The sequence below is a fragment of the Lepisma saccharinum genome, chromosome 11, assembly GCF_977018435.1.
Source record: "Lepisma saccharinum chromosome 11, izLepSacc3.1, whole genome shotgun sequence".
Lineage (NCBI taxonomy): Eukaryota > Metazoa > Arthropoda > Insecta > Zygentoma > Lepismatidae > Lepisma > Lepisma saccharinum.
This window is the reverse complement of record NC_139239.1, coordinates 71,588,029-71,614,045: the sequence shown is the minus strand read 5'-3', so window position 1 is coordinate 71,614,045 and position 26,017 is coordinate 71,588,029. Positions and strand designations below refer to the sequence as shown.

Here is a 26,017-nt window from a genome sequence, read left to right as displayed (position 1 = left end):
GGCAAACACCAGAAACCACGTGATAGGATGGGAGTTGGCAGACATTAGTGGCTTCCTCTTCAAACTTAGTTAATGATGCGTGAGTCGAGCTTGGCACTCAATGCTACCCATTGTGCGAATTCTCAATCGAGAGCATTCACTAAAAGACTTCTGCGTCTAAATATACTCTACAAGACAAACTTCGGAACTTTGTATTCTCGCACATTACGTAAATCTTGACATGACTATCCAGAACTGATAGTGACGGAGGAGAGGGGTTAGAAACGAGTGGTGTTTGGTCAAAGCTACTTCTTCTTCTGGACACCTACATACTAGATTCTAAAGTTTGTCATGCGCAGGTAAGTGTATTTTCCCGTTTGGAGAAATGACCCACCATCAACAAGTTACAAACATTTACAAGGGCCATATTAGAGTGTGGTAATAGGATAAAAGTATCGTCCCGTATGTAGTGATTGAAGTGGAAATTCCTAGCTGGAGGATACTTGTAGTTCAACATGGCGACAATGCACTTGGTGGGTGGATGACTATGCAAATGCTCCTATCTGATCATGTAGTGAGGGGAGTATCCTTGCGACTGCTGAAGGGGATGAGATTGATTGATTGAGTTGGGGGAAGTCCACTTTATGCACAGAAAGGCTAATCGGGACTGGACCTACAGTTTAAAGTGGGATCCGAACTAGAATGTGCCTCCACCTGGTATCGAACCCGGGCCCCCTTGATTACAAGGCGAAGGGTGATGAGACACCGACCACATGCCATGCCGATAGCTGATATATAGGGATATGTATATTTCGTTTATCAAGGCGCGAGGTATGTTTTTCTGCTATATTCTGTCTCGAATTTATGTGAAATTGTGTGGAATTAAACACGAAATCTTCACAGTTTATCACTATAACGCTATGCAACTCCGAAATATTCTGAGAGTTATACAAAATCCCAGAATACTGATTAACGTTCCAGGAAAATGTAAGATACTTGGACTTCTTTCTGATACATCTGCAACAACCACGTACATGAATCTAAAAATATTTTGTAAAAAAAACTCTTCCATACTGCTGTGGAAAGTGACATGTTCTAACAGGAGTATAATATTTGCTGAGATATCCTAGTATGCATGTTAGCAGTAGTAAAAAAAAGTACATTCTTTGCTATAAGCTTAGCTCCAGAAATAACGTACTCTTTAGTTTCTAATTTAAAGACAGAATTTTCTCTCTATCACTGAATTTACAGATAATTACCACGAACCATTGCGAAGGATATGCAATATGATATTACAATGGTATTTTTTATATTGTGTAATACGAATCCCGAAATGTGTTCAGTTTTTGTATTGAAATTTTGACCTCTTATTCACAGATTTAGTCGCACACAATTGCATATCTTCTCCCCACTGTCATTATTTTTAATAACGTAAGCTTCGAAATCTCTTGTTGCAATCATTGCAATAAAAACTGAACATTTGTTCCGCCTAACGTCTGGGAACTTATTTTTTCCTCCAATAAATATGCAAATTATTATCACGCCACTACTTTCAGGTACTACGGCTTCAAACTTTAATTCAGATGACCTTAAAATTCTTCTGTTTGCTCGACTGGTTCTCGCTTTCTAGACCGTGATAAATCAAGGAATTTGCTACGCCGTGAATAAAATGTGAAATCACAAGTAAATTTTCCTGGTCGCCGAGGAGAGAATCGTGGAAAGGACAAGCATTCGAGTCCAGCACTTAAATACTTTCCGTTGCACTTCCACTCGCTGAATGGGTAATAAACCGTGAATTGCATTTAGAACGTTTTTATAAGAAACGACCTGGATATTTTGCAGTAACGGGAAGGTGGCAACTTCGGAAGTAGCAATTAAAGTAACTCACAAATATCACGTGGCTCGGAGGCAGTAAAAGTAAAAGCACATGTTTATAATATAATTATAATATCAGAATATCAGGGTTGCATTTAGGACTGAGCCGATACTGATACAGGGTTTCTACCAAAACAACAACTCCAAAACTCTTGACTTTTTCTGACCTTTCTCTTAACATTTATTTAATAGCCTACCCCTATTTAGGTTCAGTTGGAAATTAAGAAAATATATATTTTTAGTCAATGAAAAACCCTACAAAAATGAAAACTGAACCTGTACTTTAACAAGAGGTTTAGTTTGATTGATTGATTTGTTGTTTTAAGTCCACTTTATGCACAGGAAGGCAAATCGGGACTGGACCTACAGTTTAAACTGGGATCCGAACCACTGTGCCATGTGCTTCCACCGGGTATCAAACCCGGGACCCCTTGATTAGAAGGAAGGTGACGACGTTATCACTACGCCATCGGGGAGGCCAAAGAGATTTAGACGTGCCTTGATTAATGCATGTAAAAATTAATGCTTCAGACTTCATCCTGGATGGGGAATGGCCACATTATTTAATATTTTTACAATAATGTAATTCTTAAGAAAGTAAGTAAACAAATATTAACCACAACTCAAAACAATTTTAGATTTCCAAATATTTAATTTATCAAATCCAAGTACAGGTATTTAACAATGTAAATTCAAGCAAAAATTCTTGACCACAAGCATAATAATCTTGGCTTTTTGACTCTTAGACACCCTGTGATACTCTCACAAATACCGATGCTTGAATTGATTGATATTCATGCGTTAGTATTCTACTCTCATTATGTCTCAAAATATTCAAGAATTAGATGAGAATATTAAATTACATGTTAATACAAAATTCAGTGTTTTCACACAAAACTGGTGCAAAATAAACAGTAACTTTTCATTGATTTTGTCCTCCGTAGCCGAGCGGGTTAAGGCTTTCATTCGTCTTGAGATCGTTCGCTGCGGGACGGCGTAGGTTCGAATCCGGCTCTGGTCGGAATTTATTCGGCCTACGTATAGGGCCGGTGGCAACCCAGCATGGTGAGGAAATTGGGGAGCTCCCAGTGAGTGAGTGTAATCCGGTCGCGACGTCCTACAACGGCTGGGGGGGTTGGTCGGGCTGACCACCCGTCCCCCTAATCTGGCTGCAGATCTCCACGCTCCCTTGGTTGCTCTAGTGGGAGGGAGGCCAGCAGTCGGTAGTGTAAGCCTTGGCCCAATATTGGCCTGTTGCGCTATAGGATTATTATTATTTTCATTGATTTTGCACCAGCATTATGCAAAAAAAAACGAACTGTATTTTGTGATTACATAACAGGTATTTTAATACTCTTATGTAATTTTTGAATGTTTTACAAATCGCAACTCTGGTAAATTGATGCTTATAATTGGAGCTGAATGCTCACCCACAAATACTAATCAATATTTTAAACAAGTTTTAATTACAGTGGATTCTTTCTAATTCGAACTCCAAGGGAACAAGAAAATAGTTCGAATTAACAAAACAATCACATCATTAAGTTCGAATTAACAAAACAATCACATCATTAAAGATGATTTCAAGGGGAATAAACTTCTGTTCGAATTACCTAGTACTTCGAATTAAAGACAGTCCACGTGGTCTACTCGGTAGGGCGTCCGACTGGCACGCGGGAGACCGGGGTTCGATTCCCGGGATAGGTGATCCTAGCCCGCGGCTATGGGGCTCATCCAGCCTGAAATCAATGGGTACCTGGGAGCAACCCTGGGGGGTAAAGGCGGCCGAAGCGTGGTGCTGATCACATTACCTCCAAAATGGCAGAGATCGAGAAAGTGTGGGCTTTACTCCCACATCCTCTAAAGCTTGACGCGCACTGAGACGCCGGAAGCGTGGTAACAGAATGGAACAGTTTCGCTTCCGGCGTCTCAGTGGGTCATAAGTAGGGAGCGGAAGTTGATGACCTAAAAAATATAGGTATATGACCTATAGAATGTCCTAAAAAATGGGAAAAATGACTTAGAAAATGCAAAAAATGACCATTAAATTTGTTAGTTTCGGGTTAAAAATTTAAATGGAAAGGAAATTAAACAAAACGCAATCTCCTTATCTGATCTTAAATCTGAGTTTGCCCCAGACTGACACCTGGTGGTTTCCCCGGATACAACAAAGACTGTCACCAGTTCAGCATTTCTTTTGCTCCTAAATTGCAATCCTGCGAGATATATATTTCACCTTGGTGAAAAGACTCAAGAATATTACCAAAACGAAAGAAGTGACAAAATATGACGAAACAATACACCGAATATTGAGAAAAATGACGGAAAAATGCCGAAAATCGGGGAAAATGCCCTAAAACCTGAAAATTAGCAAAAAATGCAAAAAAAAAATGCACCTTAAAATTACCTTTTTTGGGTTCTAGACGAAGTGTAATATTGTGTATATTTAATGGTCATCGTGTCCGAGATGTCAGAAAAAAGATGACATTTCATCAACTTCTGCTCCCAAGTCGTAAGATAAACCTCAAGATAACCTGCAGAAATGCCATGCTTCGGTTTCGCACGTTCCCCTGTAGTAAGAGTTACACCATTTGATTTCAATAGAAGCAGACGACTGAAGTTGTTGCCCGATTTTTCCTCAGCCCACGAGGTCCTTAAATGTGCCTTCATGCACGGGGAAATTTACAATTTTACCTTACCACCGTATTACAATTTTCAATCATTGGTATGGGTGCAAATATGTAAGACTATCGGTATCGGTTACCTGAGTAAAAAAAAAAATAAAAATAATAAAATAGGTATATGTGCGTAGTTTTGCCGCAACACAAATTACAAATGTGCTACGGTTCTCTCTCCAGAAGAATATAAGGCAGGAACGACTCTGCTTAATGGTCCGAGAACTTATCCCAAATTAGCGAAGACAAGCAAGCGAGAAACATTTTCACCATTACACATTGAGGCATCGACTCCAACCTTGCCTCGCAATATATTCTCACGGGGTTACCAACGGAATGTGAACCGCGGTAAACTTTCAGGGACCGCTTAGAAAGTGAAGGGCTCGATTCAGTGTGAACGCCCAGGTGAAGGCGAACAATAACAGACGCCCAAACTCACGACCTTGTGCGCACAGACGATGAGTAAGAGCCTAATTCTCGTTTGGCACAGGAGTGCAATCTCTTGCAGCGCTTGCCAGAACTATACAAGTCGTCGTCATCCCTGCACTGAAAACGTTTGGAATAACGTGTCTCCTGCGCAAATTCTAAGAACTTGCGAAAATAGAAGCACTGGAAACTTACAAACTTTGAATCATGTCACCTTGTACTTTCATTTTTCTTTGCATTGCTTACCTTACTCTTTACTCGCGGCGATGAATGATGATTACACTGTAATATCCACTAAGACAATGTTCCTTTCTACAGTTTTAACAGAATCGTATTTAATGCAGTTTTAATGGTTCATTTAAAACAATATATTTATGGTGCACAAAACTACAATATCTCCAAGCCAGATAAAATACTCAAATTTGAATTTAAAGAATTTCCCTCGTGTCTCAATGCAGTACTATAAACCTATTTGGAGGTCCTGTCACCATCAGCACGCTCCGATCGTTTTTACCCCCAGGGACCCATATATTAAAGGCTTGGTGAATCCAAGAGCCGCTATATGCAGGACCAAGGTCTGAAAAAGATCATCCACTCTGGGGAATTGAACCCGGATCTCCAGGGTAGCAGTCAAGACGTCCTACCGACTGGACACCGCGGCCTCCCACTCATCACGGTAAAACCCCTAGTCTTTCAGGTTTTCCAGGCTAAACCCAAGTTTCAAGTTATAAATCGTACTTCCTATCCAAGCGTTAAAAAGAAATTCACAAAAATAAATAACTGATAGAAACATTTTTATATAAAATATCTCCCATCAAGAAGATCATTAGAAAAATCGTTCTTGAATCCTGGCAATCATAAAAAAAGAAGGTTTGATTCTCCAGGATTGATTTGCTTTACTTTACTTCGCTTTTTGTTCCACTTTTGGCTAATTTGCGAAGATGGGGATGAGTGATCATGTGATGAAATTGATGGACACTCACAAACATCCATGTCCAGGCCGGGATTCGAACCCGGGACCCCCTGGTGTCGTAGCGCGATGTGCTAAACTGCTAACCACTCCGCCACGGGGGTTGGCTTGATTCTCCATGACTTTTCCAGGTTAGTGGAAACAGGGACAGCCACAAAATCCGGATAACGGATATCCAGATTTCAAATTATCTGATATCCGTTTCATATGCAACGGATAATCCGGATAGAATAGATGAAGGATTTATAGAAAATCGGTACAGTGAAATACGAAAATGATGAAGAAAAGAATATGCGAATATCCCGTAAAACGGATAAACGATAAAACTGTTGCACATTCGGATATCCGATATCGGATAGAAAATTATCAAATATCCGCATAAAATGTTATCCCGATTAGGCCATCCCTAGTGGAAACCTTGCCTGTTCCTGTTTTAAAGAGAGTGAAATATCAACGCTTCAATTTATGGGTACAGTCATGGACACTGCCGGGTTGTAACAATTTCATTGAAAGCTAACTGTATCATTACAACCCAGAAGTGTCCGTGACTGTACAATCATCAGAAAATACGAGCAGAATCAAAACTAGTCTCCACGGCGCCATGAATAAAGCAACGGTACCACTGAGATGAAGTCACGGGAAATGAACCATAAGAATGATTGAAGCACCGCTTCGGAGACAACTGGAACCAGCAATTTCAGCATTTGATGAGGCTGAGTCACCACAGTTTTGTTTTCCGCTACTGAATGAAACGAGGAAATAACATAACTATTTCCGGAGTTGAGTATTGTTTAGATGTAAAATGGCAAGTGATGTCTGACCCGACTCGTCACAATTGCATTTATAGAGCAGTACAAATTTGCCCAACACGTAAATGGGATGTAAGGAGTGACTTTTCAGTATGTACGTGTATACCTCTCTTCCACTTAGTACACCCTGGACTGCATTGTTACAGACTACCTCAGGCTCTGGCGTAGAATCCTCTGTGGGTCTGCAAACTCCAGATAGAAAACAATGAAATCTTTTATAAATTTCACTAATAAAAAATATGACGTGCAAAGAACACCATGTCAAATCTAAATTATTATTCTCCATAGCAGCACATTTCAAATAACTGGTATCACCAGGAATTTTAACCCAGCCTCAAATCACTGGGTGGATTTCTGGAGGCAACCTTGGGAGGTAAAGGCGACACATCACCTCCAAAATGGCCGAGATCGAGAATGTGTGGGGCCCCTACTCCCACATCCCCTAAATGTGCCTTCATAGCACGAACGCACTACAAAGCCAGAGGTCCCAGGATAGAACCATACACTCTATCCCTGTAATTTCTGCAGGGGGAGAACGAAACAAGTCTTTGCGCAAATAGTGACTTGAGAGGGCTCGACAAATGAAATCTTGAGAGGAGAAGTGGGTGCGGCTACAAGCCAATTGCAGAAGCGCGCTCCGCCAACTCACAGTCTCCCCTTCTGTACAGTTATGTCCGGCCTTGCTCCACAAAATTCCCGGGACAGAGTATAGTCAGTTTGTCACCATTTCATCCTTATCGTCGCGATTAACATAAAGTTAGAAAAGCGACGTAACATAACAGTAATAGAAATTTCCATCCCCATAGATTTTCATGCAAATGACTATTAGCAAAGGAATAAAATGAACCATAGAAAAAATAATAAGAAAAACAGAAAGGTCATTGGACACAAGAATTTTAACATCCTTTTGAAACGCGCCCGAAAAATAATTCCCGAAATTTGGTCGTTGAGTAAGGACTTTTCGTACGTCCTCTAACTTGTGGGGCTTAATCGGATTCCCAGAATGGCGCATACGGATTTCGTCATCACGCGGCGAGGTAACCTTGTGGTGCATCTGACCGTGCCTAATAGCATCAGCAGTGCTCTGGTTGAGGCTGCTTAACCCCATTACCAAGCTCCCCGTTCGAACGCCTGCAGAGCACCTCTTGCTGGATTAAAACACGAGACGGGCTGGAGAGAGGGATATCAGTCTTTGTGTCAAGGGTCCTCCTCCTCCAAGCATTGCTCGCTTTACGAATTTACATTCGGTATGTTAGCGCGATTATGGGAATTCAAGGATAATTATTAACCTACCTGACATCCAAGGGTTTCTGACAAAAGAACCATTACTATGACACAAATTACAACAGAAGAACTTAAACAATGGAAATAAATGTGGCACATAAAGTATTGTTCGAAGAATTAAATTCTAAGAGACTGTGTAGTACGCGGAATATTCTATATTATTTATATCTGTATCAACTGTACTTACTTCTTTAACCAACTGCAATTCAATACGAGGAAAAATATTTTACGTGATTTATTGATTCCCCAAATCCATAAAACTCAGAAATATAATATAATATGCAAAATGTGTGATTTGCATAATACGCTTACAATTAATAATCACACTAGATTTCTCAATGCCATTCAAACTTTGTAAACAATTATAGAATTTGAAATATAATTACAAATTTTCTAGTATATGCTACAATTATAGGCGTCAATAAAGTCTCATCCCACCCTGGGTATTGTGAGAACGGCTATAAATAGTAAGAAATGGCGAAACACGTATTCCATGATGTTCAGGGGGAAACGTTTTGAGGCCAACCATTCCCTACCCGGCCCCCCACAAGGGGGTAGGCTGGGGTCGACTCACTTTTTTTAATAGGAAGGGGGGTTGAAACATATGTCGTTTGTAGTGTCGTAAACACTGTGTTCTACTAACGTGTTTCCTGTATCTTCCGTTACCGTGGTTCCTGTTTGTGTGTGTGTATTGGTGGTTAAAATGTTTGCAACGACGAGAAAAATGAATTGTGCCGGAAGGGCGCGTTCTGGCGCAGACAAACTGGAAATTATCTTTCTTTTCGGTGAATGTGGCAGAAACTTCCGTGCCACTGCTAGACGATTTAACGAATTGTATCCCCAATGCCCTAGTATTGACCATAAGTATGTTTCAGACCTTGTGAAAAAATTCCGTGAAACGCAAAGCGTCAATGACAGACGACGTCCAGGACGACCTCACATCGATGAGGCAACAGTGTTGGAAGTTATACGACGCCTGACTGTAAACCCTGAAACGTCTCTCAGACAAATAGAAGAAGCAAGTAACATTCCACGGAGTTCTATCAGTAAGGTGTTAATATTACACAAATTTCATCCTTACAAAATGCAGATAAAGCAAGAATTAGGAGATGATGATTTCGATAGATGAATTGAGTTTTGCGAAATTATGTGCGACAGGATTGCTAACAACGAGAACTTCTTACACAAAATCTGTTTCAGTGACGAAAGTTATTTTTTCCTAAATAGCTGTGTTAATAAATACACTGTTCGAGTATGGGCTGATGTTAATCTCCATGTTGTGAGGAAAGGCCATACGCAAGGACCTGAGAAGGTTAATGTGTGGCCAGGTATTTTAGGAAACCACATAATTGGACCCCTATTTCATAATGGCAATTTAAACGGTAATCTGTACCTGCAAATTCTACGTGACACAGTGGATCCCTTGGTAACGGAACTTGTAGAAAACTCAGTCGATGTCAACAGTGTGCCTGAATTTGATGCGGACAATATCGTTTTTCAGCAAGATGGATGTCCTGTACTTGAACGAACATTATCCCAATAGGTGGATAGGCTGTCGTGCTACCATCGAATTGCCTGCGAGATAGCCTGATTTGTCCGAACGATTTTTTCCCTTGGGGATACCTTTAATCTGTTGTGTACAAAACAAACCTAGTAGTCTTGCTGATCTGTAACAAAGATTCATAGCAGGATGTAGACATATTTCAGCAGACACGTTCAGCAAAATGCGACGTGCATCCATACTCGTCTGTTCTACTGCCAAGAAGTGAATGGGGCTCATTTCGAACATCTTTTGTAAATAGTAGGTAAGCTCAATTTGACTTTTAGTGATGTACGTGTTGTAACATCTTGTAAACCCCCCCCCCCACCCTCCCATTTGCCTTCAGTTGACATTGTACAGTCACGGACACTGCCGGCTTGTAATGAATACATTGACTTTCAATGGAATCGTTACAAGTCGGCAGTGTCCGTAACTGTACATGTAACTACGTGCCTCCTTCACCATTTGCCTTGAGTTGCGATTGTGCATGTCGGTCCGTGTCCTCTTGGTAGCAATATGAGGGGGCGCGATGATATGCGGTTTTGTGTACGGACGCTTGCCATCTCTTGTATTTGTAGACACTGCTAGGATATCTCCGAATCATGCTACAGTGTAGGAACATTTTTCCAGCTCCCACTGTTGTCTAGGATTACTACTGTAGGAGTTGGGAGTCCTGTCCAATGCTGGTCATGTTCCACATTTGATTTCACTATTATCAATTGGAGCTACGTAGAGACCCCGAATATGCTGTATTATTGTTGTTATAAGACCTTTCAATCGACATATTCTTCGACCCCCCCCCTATTTGAAAAAATTGAGTCGACCCCAGCCTACGCAGTTGTAGGGGGGGGGCGGGTAGGGAATGGTTGGCCTCAAAACGTTTCCCCCTTAACAACATGGAATACGTGTTTCGCCATTTCTTCCTATTTACAGACGTTCTCACAATACCCAGGGTGGGGTGAGACTTTATGGACACCCTGTATGTAATTATTACACAGGTCTTTGTTTCTGTATGGTGAATGACAAGTGATTAATTGTATTAACGATCTACGTATGTTTGTATGCAAGCTAATTGTATTGGCTCTTTTTGTGTTTTCTGTGAATAAATAACATATCTATATACATATATGTTTATCTGCTTTTTATAATTGGAAGTTTTTCTCTGTTAAGGGCAGTAATTACATAAATAATTATGTCAATCAATTCTGAATGCACATCGTCACGTGACTAGACAATAGTCCAAGAGTTCCACGGAAAGGTTCTAAGAAAAGAGCATATAATAACCCCATTGTTTAAGGAAACTATTAAACGTCAAACAAGAATAAGGAAAACAAATATTTTCTGTCCGATGAAACTTCATAAGTCGTAGTTTAGATCCCCACCCACCACCGGCAAGAAATAAATTTGTTCACCTGAGGACAAGAAAGTAGGTGCTCTCTCGAAAGGTAATGTTAGAATAAGTGCATAAGTAAAAGCACTAGAGAATGGATGATGTTCGATTAACATTGCATGTTAATATCAAACTATTGTCAGTAACATTCAGAGAATCATTGCATAATCGTCTAATGTTTTTTTCCTAGCGTAGTTCTTGTTGTTTTTCTCCTGGCGTAGTACGCCATTAAATGTGTAACCCTTCTTGCATTTGTCTTCAATATATATATTTTTAATATTTCTAATATTTATCTAATATATCTAATATTTATAATATTTCCAATGTATTTTGTTTCTCCACGTCAATTCATAAAATTTTATTTATTGATTGATTTAGTTCATTTTACTTAGCCTTTCTGCCACTTTTGTCGAAGATGAGGATGAACGATGATACGATGAAAGGACACACAAAGAACACCCATGCCGGGATTCGAACCCGGGACCTCCGGCATCGTAGCGCTGTGTGCTAACAACTCCGCCACGGAGGCCAGTCACAAAATTTTATGCACTTTTTATATGGAAAAATTCACACATATGTATAAAAGAATTTCATATTTTCACAGTAATATTATGTATCCAGTTGTAGACAATGCATGTTTTCAGTTTTCCTTCACGGCAGACAATCAAAAGCTTCTCTAGTGCAAACTCTCTATCGCAACGTGCATGTAGGAAGTAAGCGTCCGGGGAAAAACAGGACGTCTGGTAACCTACAGACTTACAGTGTTAAGAAATTGAGACAGTCCCGAGCAAACTTCGGGTAATTGTTCAACCTATCATTTGCCCAATTAATACCAGCGTTTACTGTACCTGAAAATCAACAACTGAATATCCAGCATCCTAAACCGTTCCTGCACTTATCCTATGGCCCTGTACACAAACTTCTAAGAACTGTCTCAAACTCGCACACTGTGCCGATGGAGACACGTAAGTCGCACGCCACGCTGTAGGTCATAAATGGATGTTAATGTCCAGGTATTAGATAAAGCCCTAGCACAACAAGAAAGAAAACGATAAGAGAAACAGTTAACGTGTACCACATTCGCTACAGAAAGAAAGACGTTCGCTTTCTCGGTTCCGCATGGAAAGAAAAAAATAGATCGTAAGCTGATTAATAATAAATCTTAACGAACGTGAACAACGAAGGATCAGCAGCCCCTCTCAGTTTTAGTTCGCATGTGTGGGAACAAACTGAATCTGTAGTAGGTAAGTGTGTAATAATCTAATTGAACAACTTGGGCGGTTTTTGACTAAGCAGCATGTTCACCGTAAGACGATTACTATTCTCTGCTGCGTCTTCCGATAGCGTAGTGATAAGGTCGCTGCCTTGTAACCAAGGGGTCCCGGATTCTTTTTCGGTGTGGTTATGATGGCACATGGCACGAAAATAGTAAGGGCTACCACAATATTTTCAAAAATAGCACGAAATTCATGTATATCTTTCCTGGTCCCTACCACCACATCCCCTAAATGTGCCTTCACAGCACGGTGAACTTTATTATTATTATTTTAAATCTTTCCTGTAATTCACCAATTTTTGCTTGGCTAAATGCAAAGGAAAGAATATGTTTATAAAAATTCGGGCGCTACTCACCAAGTAGGGCTCGTACCTGAAGAACAGGACATTTATCCAATATTTAATCTATTACAGAATAGATCTGATGTGTCATTCCAACGTTTGCCATGAACAGGCGTGGTCAACAGCATCGCAATTGGTTCACAAGAATAGGAATTGTGTCAAGACTATATCTGCTGGATATCCACCAGAACTTCGACACGAATAATTAGGATACATCCATTAGCAGTTATTTGGGAATTTAAGTGTAACGGGGTCCAGTTATAAATACCTGTCTCTAGTGTAGAAATAATATATATATATAAATCCAACAACCAAAAAATGCAGTCACCTTGATGATATGTCTGAATAAGTCTGATTGGGTGAAATTTTAACATGCGTTATATTCAAGTCACTAACTTTATGCCACGTTTGCCCCCACACCATGCTAAACCCTATCTACCAAGGGAAAGTCCTTGTCCCCAGTTTTGGCAACTTCCCCTCCCCCCCTCCTAGTTTTGGAACGCAATCGCCGCCACTGCTAAAGAGACAATACTACGTAGAGAGTAAGTCTCGTTCTTGAATGTCGAAATGAGACCAGTCTCAATACCATTCCCAACCAAAAACAACAAGGATCATCCATTCGATCACCGAGGTCACGAATCATTCGTCCTCATCGTCGTGATTAGCCAAAAGAGGCACAAAATCGCCGTTAAGCAAGAAAAACAGAAGTGACAAGTGCGTCTTTAAAATCACACGGAAAGAAACTTTAGCAAAAGACCACCTACCTCAATCTTATATTCTCTCCTTCGTTCACAGGTTGACAAAATAACGAGGTACTCTTCAGCCCACGCATTTTCAATGCTGCCAAGATTCTGTCAATAGACTCCTCTGATGTTTTATAGAAATCGAACAGTAAGAGGGGTTTCGTTCTTAACTTTGCGTAGAGGACGCGAAGCTGGTCAAAATGCACTCGTTCCACGCTCATGGTTCACGAAAGGAAATTGCCGTTTGCGATTCCTGGCCTAGGGTACCAACATTTCTCAAGTCTTCCGTCGACTAATTCTGTGTGTGTATCCTCATGGCGTTTCAATGCCATTGCGCTAATTCTCCCTTCTTTAAACCATGAGTGTTACCAAACTGTGTAGCGAATGACCAGATTAATTTTGAAAAGACTCTATATACGCTATCTTATATAAAATTATTCAGAAATATAAAACAAAGGACAATAAAAGAGAAAAATGTTAATGGTCTGCTCGACTTATCGACGAAGGAAAATCGTAACATACAGCCAATAGGAGGCTAAGGGAGAAACCTGTTCGCGATAATACACTTCCGGCTACGATTTCCCAAACAAGCATGGCCTGTTTCAAGAGTTATGCCACAACAATATGGGGGTGTTTGATATAAGGAAACTGGGTGTTGTTGAGATAAAGTCTGGGACTAGAGTAGAATTGAGGCGTTGTGGATAATAGGGCCGAACTCGCAAAGTAAAGTTGCGAGAATCGGCAGTTTTGTCTGCTCTATTCTAAAGCGCGTACACTGTCCTATTCTAATGCAAATTTCAGAGTATTAGAGGCGAGGCAGACTCCTGTTAGACGTTGCACGAGTTCCTACAGTCTTCAATGTATGTGGTACAACAACAACAACAACGACGATAATAATAAATAATAAAAATCGAACTTTGTCGAGTTCGCCTTTAATATCCGCAACGCTTCAATTTTCTGAGTGAATGCAGTGACTCAGATTCGAGCCTTCGAAGTGGTGATGTCGTCGCCTTGCAATCAATGGGTTCCGGGTTCGATACCCCCTCGGACCCAACTTGAAACTGTTGGACCAGTCCCTATTATCCTATCTGTGCATAAAGTAGGTTTAAACCAACCTTTCAGCTCTTTTAAATATCAAAATTCTACATACAAAATTGGGGAAAGTCCAGCAGTGATGCTGTCATCAGTGAAACGCGATGAAATTACGAGCGCGCAGAAAGTTCGGCCAATCTACATAAAATTGCAGCAAAATTCTGGATAATTATCGACTGTCCCTCGTATAAGTCCACTTTACGCACAGAGGCTAATGGGGATTGAGACACAGTTTACTCGCACAACCGAAAAGTTGAACCACGCGGACCTCACACGGAGACGAAGATTTCTATATTCACTGAAGAAGGCAGTGGCGTACGTGAGTTCAAGATCTGTGCTATCTCACCATACTTTAATGTTCGAAATAAAAAATAAAAATGTACTGAAGAGAGGAAGGCTCTTTCACGTTTTAGGATTAGAAATTACAATAAGCAATTTCAAAATAATAGTAATAATTTATTATTTCCGTGGATCTATTCTCATAAAGATGAAATTTTAATAAAACGAAACAATGAAATATGTATGTTTAATGGAAAAAGTAAATAGGGAAGAACATAAAATTGTCTACCTGGTGAAAACAATACGGAGTACAGAAATTTTCATAGTAGTGTTTAAAATTGTTTTCTATGGGTGATGCACATTTTTCTGTTTTTTCCCCCTTTCATGTAATATTTTTGGCTACAAAATTTCCCGCTCGTGGAGAAATTCCATGCTGGGAACAACATTGCTTTCGAAGGACTAGGAAGAGTAGCTTTCCGCATAAGCGGTCAGGATGGGCTTTGCGTTGCAAATTCTTAAAGGAGTCAGGCCAGGTTGCCAACTCCCGAAGCACCATCATCTTGTTATTGAAATGAACAATGCTCATTTTGAAATCTATTTGGCTTCTGGGCTTCTCAGAGAGCTTAGGTAGCCCATACTGATCGCGGGCACAACTGTCGGCTGACCTACTCTTTGCTACATACCTCTACCTGTCCACCAATCGTCATCGGGGCTGTGAACAACCTTAGATGGGAAGTAAAAGCTGTAGGGGTAACATCGCTCTCCCGTTGCAACGTTGCCAAGCGTATGTCTGTTTTTGTCAGTTGTTTTAATTAGCTTCTTTGCACAGTGTTTGGGTGTTTTGTGTACTACTATCCCGTGCTTTGTGTACTATTGTACAACTTTTATAGTAACGGTGCTGATCAACTCTCTCTCTCTCCACCGTTTTACAGTACGTTTGGCAACATTGTTTCGTTTGCCAGGAACTTTCGGTGCCTTGCGACTCGAAAATGTCCGATGTCAGTCGAAGTTAATTCAACTAGTCGCTGATTCGTTGTTTTCCAGCAGCCAGATGGAAATGAGAGCGGTATAGAATATGGAAGACAAATCGATCAAAATGCATACAGGAGATAATCCTAAAGACCCCCCCTTCCCCTTCCCGCCAGCATAGACTCTGCCCCTTTTCCTGAATTGCACAATATGGCACAACTTCCAGGGAGCACATGCGTCGGTGTTCGAGTACTCGAACGGGGTCACGTAGCCGCCGAAATCCCTCCCGAAAGACCAGACAACCTGACCGCCTTGTATCGATCTCCCGCTTTACGTCACATTGACGTCACGTTACATCGCCTTCCCCAGGTCGGGGATCCCACGGAGCGGGGGCGGAGAGGAACCATTCCCAAATTGCATCTGCCACTCCGGGCGCTTCCGATGGATTTTTTAGAACTCTGGCTCTTAAAGGTCGAGGGAACGAGAGATAATCCGTGACTAGAATAGCATCAAGGAAAGGAAGGATGAAGCTTCTCTGAAAGCATTTTCTTTGATAAGCCAGGATTCTCACTAATTTGGAGAAAACAAATTCCCTGACCTTTTCCAGGCAATTTTAAGAACAAAATGTCCAGACTATTCTGTGGTGCTTTATCATGCTAATAACTTTCTTTTTTAAAGTGTTAAACTGCATTTCCACTTTATGCACACACAAACTAATCGAGACTGGAGCAAAAGTTTTAAAGTGGGTTCGCAACCACTGTGCAAGGTATCTCCATCGGAAAGACCCTGCCCTGCGTGCTGTAACATGCCATGAAGGCATACAATATCTGTGGAGGTGAAGTGATCAGCACAATGCTCCGGCCGCCTTTACTCCCCCCGGGAACCCATTTATTACAAGTTGGGCAAACCCCAGAGTCTATTCCCCGAAAAAGTCTGAAAATGTCCCACCCGAGATGACGCACGCCGAGAATCTAATTCGGGCAGTGGCGGTGATTGGGTTCCACAACTGGGGGATCAAGGACAGTGTACTTTCCCTTGGTAGATAAGGTTTGGCATATTGCGCGGGCAAAAGTGGCAAAAAGTGGGGAGGCAACTGCCCCCACGCCCCTAATCACCGCCACTTGCAGTCAGATGTCCTACCACCAAACTATAAACACGTTTTAAATATAATATCTTTCATCAAGAAATTCAATAAAGAACCGGAATGTCTATTTTCACTCCAAAATCATGAAAGCTTTTTCGACGTATTTTCTAAATTCTCTGAAAAACATTAATGCTACTTCAAGTATAGAGCAGACAAAAGTGGCACGATTTGACACTTGATGCAGTACTTCACTGTTCGCAATTTGAGCGCCTTCGTAAAAATTAAGGTTAGGTTACATCATTACGAAAACATTGTACGTGTGTCCAAAAATATACCCTTTTGTTAAATAAACAAAAAGATGCCTACGCCCGCAATTTTATACTTGAAAGAATTCTGATGTAATTGGAAACCAGGTGAACGCAAACGAGGCACGAAAAATACGCGAGGCAGTCCAGAGACCATGGGATTGAAATGGAAGGTCAGCTAGTAATTTCCGGTTTCTCGAAACCTTGGATACTCCCCGTATGGCCACCTCACAATCATGCCATGAACAGGGAAGGTAACAGATGTTGCATGACATAATTTTGCACGAACCAAGGATATCTCTAGCCGCAGGCCGTGTTTGTACTTCGCACACGGTTGCGAACGGCTAGACATCCATGCTACGACCTCTTATCAAGTACATACGAAGTGGTGTTTACGTTAACGTGGAACCACTGGCCGAAAGCAGATGTGGTCGCCAGGGCGTGAGAGGACAGTTCGTTCCCATAGCCGCATGTATACACCAAACCATGGTCTTGGGACATCTCGCAGCAGCCTGGAGGCTCAAAGTTTGAGTTTGAACGTTATTACAAGGGAACGGATTTTAAGGTGCAGCACATTTCCAAAAATGTAGCCGTTTTCATACCGATCGTATGAGATGTATTTAAGGACATGGAATCAAGTAAAATGAAGACACTTGTTGCACCTTTTCGTGAGATTATCCCCCTTTTACACCCCTTTTTGATGCTTCAGCACCTTTAACCTGTTTTTCTTCCACGTTTTGTTAAATAAATTGGACAGAAAAATAAATGATTTTCACTCTTCTTGAGCAGCTACATAAAATCCTATAGTCTCATTTTGTAGAGCAGAACGACAGCTATAAAATTGTATTGCAAGACCAACAGTTCCCAAGATAATGTAGCAAAACCCGCGAGAGAAAACACGAACTTCAACAAAACCGATTCGACAGAACCACAGTTCTCTATGCGGTCCGCGCTCATTACATACAGAAGGGGCAGAAAAAGAAAGCACTGAATAAAGACATTTTATCAGCACCTTTTTTTAAAAAAAATCAGAACCTTTTCTTCCCCTTTCCAGAACATAATTTTGCACCTTAAAATCCTTTCCCTTGTTATTACAAGTCACCGAAAGATTCCTCTCTTTGTCTCTAAAGCTTTAGAATCTTCCGGTGACATATGTCAGTTGGTTCTACTTAATATTTTCATGAACTTTCTTTACTATCTTCTATAGACTAAATATGGAAATAAACAGTTGCACGTTTCCAAGATTGCCGCCCTCCTCTTCTTTTCCTTCCAAAATATTGATGATATGTCCAAAAAAAGAATCCTCTCGTTGGTGTATAGCAACATCAATTGTCTCATCTAACAATAACAATGTACGTGGCTCTGGAAGCTCCTCGTCTTCTCCCTGTGGATCATGTTCTGTTTCTCTGCTGATAGCATCCGCCATATTTTGTGTAGTTTTGCAGTGAATTGGCGTAAAATCGAACTCGGCCATCAACGTGTACCATCTAAATAATTTGTTTGAAAGTTGCGTTGAGGAGCGAATGAATGTGATTGCTTGGTTGTCGGTAAATAATTCGAAATGTCTCCCAAGTAAAAAGAATCTGAATGACTTAAATGCGTATATGATTGCCAACAATTCTTGCTCGATGGTTGAAAGTCGAGTTTCATGGTCTTTTAAAACTCTACTGCAGTAGGAAATAGGCTGAAAATCACCGTTCGCATTCGGTTGTAAAATCACCGCGCCAATAGCCTTACTGCTTGCATCCGTATATACCCTTACTTCTTTTGATGGATCATATGCCATTAATACAGGAGCTGTAAGTAAAGCTTCTTTCAACCTCTCAAACGCAGTTTGCTGTTCTTCCCCCCAGAAAAAATTCTTCTTTTTTCCTATCAATTTTTGCAAGGGAAGTGCCATCTCGGAATATGATTTTAAAAACTTCCTGACATAAGATGTTAATCCGAGAAATGTGCGAACTTGTTTCACAGTTGTCGGTGTCTTATATTTCTTGATAGAATCAATGATTTTGTCGTTGATCCGATAGCCAAATTTTGAAATTTTATGTCCTAAAGCAATAATCTCAGTGTATCCGAAGTGACATTTTTCTATTGCAAGCTTCAATCCCGCGGCCTGTAAACATTGTAACATTTTCTCCAGAGTTACGAGCATTTCTTCAAAGGTATTTCCGAAGCAAAATAAATCGTCCACATAATGGGCAAAGTGATTGGGATCCAAGTTTGAGCAAGCAAGGTGAATGCAACGAGTCATCGCACTTGATGAACTGACGTGGCCCTGTGGCACGACGTTCATTTGATACTGTGACATTCCTGGTATTGTAAATGCTGTATATTTCTTACTATCCTCGGTGAGAGGAATATTGAAGAATCCGCTCTTCAAGTCCGCCGTACAGTAGTATTTCTTACCCCCCATATTGTATAATATTTCATTGATGTTATTCACACCCAGAGCGTCAAATACAGACGAAACATTCAATCTGCGATAATCCTGGCATAATCTATAACCCCCCTTTGCCTTCTTTACAAGGATAACTGGAGAGTTAAAGGGTGATTGTGTAGGTGAAATAACACCTTGCTTTAATAAAGTCTCAATCTGATCTTTAATTTCATCACGAAGGTGAACTGGAATCGGGTAGGATTTTAAGTGAAATTCTGTGTCATCTTTTAGTTGAATTCTATGTTTATAATTCGTGGCTCTACCTATATCATCCTTTGACCACGCAAAAACATGTGGATATTTCATTAAAACAGCCAAAAGTTGCTCCTTTTGCTGGGCTTCTAAATTCGGATTCACATCAAACCGACTAGGGTCCGCCCGTGTGTCACTGACGTTCCCTGACTCTTCCGTCGCAAAAACCTGTGCCTGTTCACCAATTTCATCCTTATTCTCATCATTATTGTTACTCATGATTGGCCTATCCCATGTTTCAGCTTTCCCGATAATAGTGCCTTTCTTAATTGTAACATTATAATTTAAAGGATTTGTGATCCAAATGAGATTCGAATCCGGATTAATAATTGCTCTGGCAACCATCAATCCCGTTTTCTCTTGAAACTGTAGGTCCGGTTCCAAGAGTGTCCTATCTTTGTCATATGAATTAGCCAATTTCAGTGGAATGCACAAATGTGTCCTGGGTTTCACTTTTATCTTTTTAGCAGCTACAAATTCTGGTTGCAAAACATGCTGTAACAAATGGGAAACTTTGATTGACACGTCAAAAGCTTTCTTATTCTCATTTTTAATTTGGTTTCTAGGAGGTGTGCCAAATCTATGCAATGTAAGCTTATTTTCCTCAAAATCTAACTTAGCCTTTTGTCCCTTCAAGAAATCATTTCCTAATATAGTAATTTGATTAAAATCCTTAACAATTCTAAATGGATGAACAAATGTTTGGTTATGTATAGAAAATGGTAGTAACACAATTTCCTTAACCGTCAGTTGACTATTAGTGACCCCTCTAATCGCAGTATTTATATTAAATCGCTTGGCATTGACTGGTATGTTCTTATCTCCCGTTACCGAAATTTGACTTCCACTATCCAGGATGAATTGTCGAATTTCCCCATCTACTTTCACATTGATGTAAATCAGATCTTCAGAAGGAAAAGTAGAGACTGTTAGAGTTTTTCCCGAAAGCCTTGCACCTAGGTCCCCGTCATTTGCAGGTCTTACTCGTTTAAAATTGCTTCTGTTCCGACAAAAAGTAGAATGATTTGTATTTACAACCTGATTAGCATGGTTATTTGGATCTTCGCGTCCCTGTTGTTGCTCCAAAAATGTTCGCGACGATGAAGATGAAAAATGCGAACGCTGAAATCGAGGGTTACCGCCATTGCGCCATCGCCCCCTATGCGAACGTTGCGACTGTGTGTCGAGATTATTATTGTGGTTGTTATGCCAAGTATTTCTATTCTGAACTCTATGATTACTATTATGATAATAGGTTCTTCTATTGTTTCTGTCTCTATGTTCATTTTCTCTAACTGTATATGAGAATGATGACTCAGTGAATGAATGTTTTTTCCTATGTTCTGCAAGTGCATTTACTTTAGCCTCAAGATTCTGAAATTGCAAAACTAAATCTGACTCATGAGACTGGAGTCCCGTGTTCGACTGTAATTGATCAAGGTCTTGTTGTAGTGCATTTAATCTTTCCTCGATCTCCCGATTAGCCTGAGAATAACTTATGTCAACATGACCATTGACCGTGCGCTGCAACGTGATAGCTTGCTGAGTCGGCATGTAGGCTCGACTCGATTCAGAACACGACAGAGCTTTCATTGTCTCACATTCACTTTCTAGAATTTGCCGTTTTTGCACGAGATATTTGAATTGTTCAACATTTTTCAGGTCTCGTAACATTTCATGTACTGAATCATATTCCCTGTTATAAACTTCTTTCATAAAGTTAGGTTGTAAACCCCCTCTTATTTGCTTAATTTGCTCACTAATGTCCATGGCAGGATCTAATTTTAATAACAATAACTGTTTTTCTCTCACATATTTTGAAACAGGTTCATTTTCCTGGTGGAAGCGTAATCTGATTTGTTCTTCTAATTGAAAAGTGTCCCCCGGTTCCGTAAATTCTTCCACAATTTTAGTTTTTAAAGTTACAAAATCTATATCCTGTGCTTCCTGAGTTCGACTCCAAGTATTGAACCATTCCAATGCTGAATCAGCCAAAAATGCCGGTAGCAATTGCCTTTTCTTTAAGTCATTCCACTCATTAAGAATAGCTAAACTTTCAAACTTGTCAATGAATTTTAATACATCCTCGTGAATGTTACCTTGAAACTGGATAGTTTCGAGAATGTCGGGGTGAATAAATCTAGATTGCGCCATGATTCTATGATTAGCCTATGCGCAGGAAAAATGCATGATTAGCTTAAAATTAGCACTAAGTTGCTTGTTTACATTTCTCATCCCCCCGTGGCTTTGACAGGACATTATCAGCAATTCAATTGTTTACTCTCCCGGAAATTTGATAAGTTAGGTTCAACAATCGCGTAACAGAGTGACGACAGTACCGAACACATCTTTAAAATATTTAACCAACCTTTATGCAACATCCTAATGTTAATTCTCATCTTTTCACAAGCCAATAGCCGAACCTAGTTAAAACTCTACTCTTATTTATTTGCGTAGCATATTGCTAGGCCTACCTTTTGCTTTCTTTTCTTGGTATTTGGTAACAATTGATAATTAACATAACGTGAAGCGCTAACAAGTGAAAATTCCGGCGCCATATCTCACGTACGTAATTTGAAAAGCTAGAAGGCTCTATTATTTTCGTCATATTTCGGGATGAAATAGATGAAAATCGCAGTATTTCACGTACTGCAGTGTTTTCTCATCGCATTTGCAAAAAATGGATGAGAAGCCCTACCCAGCATCTCCACCACGTAACGCAACTCCCATGCTGCGTTTGGGATCGAACCAAGAACCTCTAGATTTAATTGGGTGATGTAGCTATTCCTCATTCATCCCTCAGGTAGTTATCACTCGCTTGGCCTAAATGTGATAAATGCAAGAGGTTACCTTTTAAAGGAATGGCGATAGAAATTAACTTAGATTAGATGTGGGTTTTATACTCTCCATGACTGAACCGATATGGATTGGTTAAGGAAAGGATATTACTTGCCTTACAAATATATGGAGATTGTTCCTAGCTTGTCCTCTCAACTATCACTTGTCTCTTGTCACACACCATCGTCCAATAATCGTTCTCCACTTTGTTCCTCTCTCACAATCCGCAGACCTTACTCTCCCTCGTATTCTCGCCAACTCATCACACCTCCTGACAATTCCAACACTCATGCCACATACGACTTCCAAGTCAATCACCCGACCTTTGCCTGATTACTTATTCAGCATTCCTATCTCTGATACCTGCTATGCTAAGACTTTATACTTCTTGCCCAATACCTTGGGTACGATACGCTTTCCTGTAATTCACCAATTTTTGCTTGGCTAAATGCAAAGGAAAGAATATGTTTATAAAAATTCGGGCGCTACTCACCAAGTAGGGCTCGTACCTGAAGAACAGGACATTTATCCAATATTTAATCTATTACAGAATAGATCTGATGTGTCATTCCAACGTTTGCCATGAACAGGCGTGGTCAACAGCATCGCAATTGGTTCACAAGAATAGGAATTGTGTCAAGACTATATCTGCTGGATATCCACCAGAACTTCGACACGAATAATTAGGATACATCCATTAGCAGTTATTTGGGAATTTAAGTGTAACGGGGTCCAGTTATAAATACCTGTCTCTAGTGTAGAAATAATATATATATATAAATCCAACAACCAAAAAATGCAGTCACCTTGATGATATGTCTGAATAAGTCTGATTGGGTGAAATTTTAACATGCGTTATATTCAAGTCACTAACTTTATGCCACGTTTGCCCCCACACCATGCTAAACCCTATCTACCAAGGGAAAGTCCTTGTCCCCAGTTTTGGCAACTTCCCCTCCCCCCCTCCTAGTTTTGGAACGCAATCGCCGCCACTGCTAAAGAGACAATACTACGTAGAGAGTAAGTCTCGTTCTTGAATGTCGAAATGAGACCAGTCTCAATACCATTCCCAACCAAAAACAACAAGGATCATCCATTCGATCACCGAGGTCACGAATCATTCGTCCTCATCGTCGTGATTAGCCAAAAGAGGCACAAAATCGCCGTTAAGCAAGAAAAACAGAAGTGACAAGTGCGTCTTTAAAATCACACGGAAAGAAACTTTAGCAAAAGACCACCTACCTCAATCTTATATTCTCTCCTTCGTTCACAGGTTGACAAAATAACGAGGTACTCTTCAGCCCACGCATTTTCAATGCTGCCAAGATTCTGTCAATAGACTCCTCTGATGTTTTATAGAAATCGAACAGTAAGAGGGGTTTCGTTCTTAACTTTGCGTAGAGGACGCGAAGCTGGTCAAAATGCACTCGTTCCACGCTCATGGTTCACGAAAGGAAATTGCCGTTTGCGATTCCTGGCCTAGGGTACCAACATTTCTCAAGTCTTCCGTCGACTAATTCTGTGTGTGTATCCTCATGGCGTTTCAATGCCATTGCGCTAATTCTCCCTTCTTTAAACCATGAGTGTTACCAAACTGTGTAGCGAATGACCAGATTAATTTTGAAAAGACTCTATATACGCTATCTTATATAAAATTATTCAGAAATATAAAACAAAGGACAATAAAAGAGAAAAATGTTAATGGTCTGCTCGACTTATCGACGAAGGAAAATCGTAACATACAGCCAATAGGAGGCTAAGGGAGAAACCTGTTCGCGATAATACACTTCCGGCTACGATTTCCCAAACAAGCATGGCCTGTTTCAAGAGTTATGCCACAACAATATGGGGGTGTTTGATATAAGGAAACTGGGTGTTGTTGAGATAAAGTCTGGGACTAGAGTAGAATTGAGGCGTTGTGGATAATAGGGCCGAACTCGCAAAGTAAAGTTGCGAGAATCGGCAGTTTTGTCTGCTCTATTCTAAAGCGCGTACACTGTCCTATTCTAATGCAAATTTCAGAGTATTAGAGGCGAGGCAGACTCCTGTTAGACGTTGCACGAGTTCCTACAGTCTTCAATGTATGTGGTACAACAACAACAACAACGACGATAATAATAAATAATAAAAATCGAACTTTGTCGAGTTCGCCTTTAATATCCGCAACGCTTCAATTTTCTGAGTGAATGCAGTGACTCAGATTCGAGCCTTCGAAGTGGTGATGTCGTCGCCTTGCAATCAATGGGTTCCGGGTTCGATACCCCCTCGGACCCAACTTGAAACTGTTGGACCAGTCCCTATTATCCTATCTGTGCATAAAGTAGGTTTAAACCAACCTTTCAGCTCTTTTAAATATCAAAATTCTACATACAAAATTGGGGAAAGTCCAGCAGTGATGCTGTCATCAGTGAAACGCGATGAAATTACGAGCGCGCAGAAAGTTCGGCCAATCTACATAAAATTGCAGCAAAATTCTGGATAATTATCGACTGTCCCTCGTATAAGTCCACTTTACGCACAGAGGCTAATGGGGATTGAGACACAGTTTACTCGCACAACCGAAAAGTTGAACCACGCGGACCTCACACGGAGACGAAGATTTCTATATTCACTGAAGAAGGCAGTGGCGTACGTGAGTTCAAGATCTGTGCTATCTCACCATACTTTAATGTTCGAAATAAAAAATAAAAATGTACTGAAGAGAGGAAGGCTCTTTCACGTTTTAGGATTAGAAATTACAATAAGCAATTTCAAAATAATAGTAATAATTTATTATTTCCGTGGATCTATTCTCATAAAGATGAAATTTTAATAAAACGAAACAATGAAATATGTATGTTTAATGGAAAAAGTAAATAGGGAAGAACATAAAATTGTCTACCTGGTGAAAACAATACGGAGTACAGAAATTTTCATAGTAGTGTTTAAAATTGTTTTCTATGGGTGATGCACATTTTTCTGTTTTTTCCCCCTTTCATGTAATATTTTTGGCTACAAAATTTCCCGCTCGTGGAGAAATTCCATGCTGGGAACAACATTGCTTTCGAAGGACTAGGAAGAGTAGCTTTCCGCATAAGCGGTCAGGATGGGCTTTGCGTTGCAAATTCTTAAAGGAGTCAGGCCAGGTTGCCAACTCCCGAAGCACCATCATCTTGTTATTGAAATGAACAATGCTCATTTTGAAATCTATTTGGCTTCTGGGCTTCTCAGAGAGCTTAGGTAGCCCATACTGATCGCGGGCACAACTGTCGGCTGACCTACTCTTTGCTACATACCTCTACCTGTCCACCAATCGTCATCGGGGCTGTGAACAACCTTAGATGGGAAGTAAAAGCTGTAGGGGTAACATCGCTCTCCCGTTGCAACGTTGCCAAGCGTATGTCTGTTTTTGTCAGTTGTTTTAATTAGCTTCTTTGCACAGTGTTTGGGTGTTTTGTGTACTACTATCCCGTG

General features: G+C 40.4%; 1 protein-coding gene across 5 annotated transcripts in view; it reads right to left on the bottom strand.

The window, feature by feature from the left end:
* LOC145994913 (phosphatidylcholine:ceramide cholinephosphotransferase 2-like) overlaps positions 1–26,017 on the bottom strand; it is a 228,726-nt gene that overhangs the window by 55,617 nt on the left and 147,092 nt on the right. The window contains exon 1 of one of the 5 annotated variants that reach the window (XM_083131391.1): positions 11,797–11,913. The exons of the other annotated variants lie outside the window; for them this stretch is intronic. Within the exon in view, the coding sequence (XP_082987517.1) occupies positions 11,797–11,825 (29 nt within the window). The 5' untranslated portion in view covers positions 11,826–11,913. Of the gene's footprint in view, positions 1–11,796; positions 11,914–26,017 lie in introns of those variants that run through there. 5 annotated transcript variants of the gene reach the window in all.